Raw genomic sequence first — 3,855 nt, 5'->3', positions numbered from 1 at the left:
GTTTGTATACCAATACTAATTAATATACAAATATATATTTTAGGAAGAAAATCTGGAAAATGCATGTCAAAAACAACATATGTCAGAATCAAATGCATCATTTTTTGATTTGTTTCGCACTCCTCAGTTAAGAAAAAACTCATTGTTGCAAGCCATTATGTGGTTTGTAAAATTTTAATTTAATTCTTGACTAATAAATGTATTCAATATCTTTATAAATTAAGTTAAAATGGTTATTTTTAATTTTAGAATTTTAATAACTTAAACTGAAATCAGTATTATAAGTATTCTATGTAGTATTTTCATGAATTATGATTGACTTCTTATAATGTTTAGAATTTCATTACCAATTAAACATTTTAAAATCAGTCTGAAAATTTTGTAATCAAATAAATTTTGAAAGTATTTTTTTGGCATCAAATTTTATATGGAAAATTAGAACATTATAAAATATAAGATTTTTAAAATAACATATTAAATTTGACTAATTTCAAATTTTATAAATTGGAGTGAAAGTGTATGTTATTTTTATTACTATATCTGACAGACTAAATATGCAATGTAAAATCAATTTACGTGTTTTCAGGTTTCTTTATAACTGTTTTTCTCAGGTTTCTCTAATTTGAAAAAGATCAGGATATAACTAAACACCAACGATATGCCAAAAATCTATCGGGCTAGTATTAGGCTAATTACTAAATGAGTGCCTGGACACTGAATGTGTCCCCAGCCGGCGTTGTAATAACCGTCGATGGTTATATAGTTAGATTATATACGCTGGAAGAGGAGATCGGACTGGAGGTCCGGATAGCGTAACTGGCAATGCATCTGCACAGTAAGCAGGAGTTGTGGGTTCGAGTCCTGCTCCGGGCCAATTTTTTCTCCCAGCGGTTCTAAATTATTTAAATTAATTAATTTATTTATAATTATTAATATTAATAAGAGATGGCGCCTAACGCTTACCTCTAGTGCCAAATTAATTACGTAATTTATTTAGTAATTAGCCTTAAAACTAGCCCGATGGATTTACGGCATATGTTTGGTGATTANAAACAGCGCCACGTATTTGCATAAATTGTAACTAAAATTTACTTTTAAAACGTTTATACAGTACTTCAAAAAATTCTGTATTAAGTATTATATTTATTCGAATAATTTGCGCAATTCTTTTTTAAAAAGTCGGAGTGCGCGGTTTATTAGAAACAAATTTAATAACGCAACTCGCAATGCGTCTTTTTTCTTTAACTTTTTCCACCCTGAGGACATTAAGACGGTCATTTTTTAGTAAGTCTATTATGGGTTCTGCCAAGTTCATAATGGGACTGTCGGAAGGTGAGGACGGGCCCGACATATCCGGACGGGGCACCCTCGAAAACTTTTTGTGTTTTCGATCTGTCCGGATTTAATTCCGGGTCCACCAGTGCAGTAGCCGGCCATCCCAACCGCTCGGTCATTCCGACACTGCTGTTGGTCAATTGCTACAGCAGTTTTTCACCTTTAATTCGAATTAAACAACGTAAAAGTCATACTTTTATTTAATTAGTAAGTTAATCCATGTAAAATACATTATTACAGATTGAAGATAATTTATCTTTATCAGGTTATATATCGGGTTTAGCGATGTTTGATCAGGATATATTCAATTTTTTTCCTTAATCTTCTCCTTGGGATATATTCAATATCAAATTTGATATGTTCTATTTTTTAAGGCCATTTATTGGTGACTTGTTTCAAATTAATTTGAATTGTTGTTGTTATTTTCTACCATGAATTTCCTTGTGTTGAAAATGCTTATTGCATGCTTTATGTTGATACATTTACTTTTTTGCTGCTTTGTATATTTTGAGTAACTCAGCCTATTTGGCTTTTTTTTGTCATGGACTTGCTTAATGATTTTTGTTTCCTCTCATTGTGCTACATTGCATTCCTCCAATGAAAATGCTGATAATACCATAGTATAGTTCTTTAATTCTTTTGCCAAGTGTTCTTGAAGTGTAACCTACATATTCCATGCTGACAGAATAACTGCCGCAGACAATTCCATATCTACCCTTACCTTCTGGGTTCCTCTAATTACTAGCAGAATTAGTGGTATGAAAGCTAGAGAGTATGATTATCTCAACATTTGAAAAGTAGATAAGATTATACAAGAGGTACAGTTCATAAATGACATTTTAATCATATGGCACTGAAAACCAAATGTATACTTCTTGGTACTTCATCAAAATTTTACATAATGGATATATTTATCCATATTAAATGCTTCTTTCAGGTAGCCAATTATTTAAATTTACCGCAAAGGAATATTTTCATCCTTTTATTATACAGCATCAGCTTTCTGACAAATATCAGTCACTGTTCAAACTAAATTTGAACTTTCCAGTCATTTTGAGGATCAAACAATATTTAAAAACTACACATTAATGATATTAAGGTGCTTTTTAAGAACATGAGGTTTCTGGAGCCATGTTTCATTTACATATTAAAAAAGCATCTTAACATCATTAATATACAGGAGTTGATAGAACTGGACACAAGATGGAAGGGAGTACTCCAAACATGAAATTGGGAGGATGTAATTAAATGTTTGCAGGACAGAAAAATGAAGGAGTCAATATGATATAAAAAAGAATGAAAAGTTAATACTTTTAGTGGCAGAGAAATGAGGTTAATACTGTGCATGCATAGGGGTTTGCTTTTACAAATGTAGAACAAAAATGTGTAGTTTTTAAATATTGTTCAATCCTCAAAAATGGCTGGAAAGTTCAAATTTAGTTTGAACAGTGGCTGATATTTGTCAAGAAGATGAAGCTGTCATAATAAAGGATGAAAATGTTCCTTTTTTGTAAATTTAAACAGTTAGCTATCTAAATAAGCATTTAATACAGATAATAATATGTAGCCAGAAACTCATGAGGTAATATTTGGATATATTTGTTGATAACAAAGAAACAACTTTATGAAAATAAAAAGAAATTTTGCAACAACCTAAGATAAAATAATAAACATAATTTTTATTTCATTTTCTATTTGTAAATAAAAATTTTGTCTTTAAATTATGAATGTATGTGCTTCATGTACTGTACCTATATTGGCTCTGCTGATATATCCATGCCAAAATCTGACAATTTTGGATTTAAAAATTTTAATAAGATGGCTATATGGATGAAGCAGTTAAAGACAATTGCTCTGGAAATTTTGGATCAAATACAGATGGGAAATTGCAGAAATTTTTAAAGGCCAGTCTGTCCTAGATATGTTGAGCCTCATCCCTCACTTCTGAATACCCTGATTGTGGGCTTGGCTGAACCCATGATGGGCATGGGATAAAGTCTCTCATAAGACAAAAAGTCAAAAATGAAAAAAAAAATTTTAATATTACATTTTGACATAAATAAATTTTATTTAATTATATTTATTTGACATAAACAAATTTTTATTAAATTATCTGAAATGGAAGTTGAAATTTAAACAAATGTTTGAAAAAATTTTTGATTTTTAAGACCAAATTCGTAGAAAACAGCAAAAATCTGTAGCTCATCTAGCTATTGTATAGTCTGTCATCACAGTAAATATTTTTCTTGAAAAGAAATTAATTCAAATTATTACTTTATTAAAAATAAAAATTTGAATGGTGTAAAGGTATGAAACCAAGTATTTATATTATTGAGATTTGTAAAGTAATCAATGTACCATATCTGGTATTCAATAAGTTAATATATTCAAAGAAAAATAAGTGCATACTATTTAATAGATTTTAAACTATCAAGCATTAGAATTAATTTCAAATAAATGAATAGAAGAAATTATTAAAGTATGTAGTTTTTTATTATATTTTTATATATATTATAATAA

At 29.1% G+C, this 3,855-nt stretch overlaps 1 protein-coding gene across 1 annotated transcript in view; it reads left to right on the top strand.

Moving 5' to 3' along the window:
• The first annotated feature begins 55 nt into the window (after positions 1–55).
• LOC111616943 (carcinine transporter-like) overlaps positions 56–3,855 on the top strand; it is a 5,767-nt gene continuing 1,967 nt past the window's right edge. The window contains exons 1-2 of the mRNA XM_023358295.1: positions 56–166; positions 1,710–1,720. Coding sequence (XP_023214063.1) covers positions 80–166; positions 1,710–1,720 — 98 coding nt within the window. The 5' untranslated portion in view covers positions 56–79. The remainder of the gene's footprint in view (positions 167–1,709; positions 1,721–3,855) is intronic.

This window comes from Centruroides sculpturatus, unplaced genomic scaffold, assembly GCF_000671375.1.
Source record: "Centruroides sculpturatus isolate CEXI.00-Female unplaced genomic scaffold, Cexi_2.0 scaffold4298, whole genome shotgun sequence".
Lineage (NCBI taxonomy): Eukaryota > Metazoa > Arthropoda > Arachnida > Scorpiones > Buthidae > Centruroides > Centruroides sculpturatus.
The sequence above is the reverse complement of the archived record's forward strand: the minus strand, read 5'-3'. Positions and strand labels throughout refer to the sequence as shown.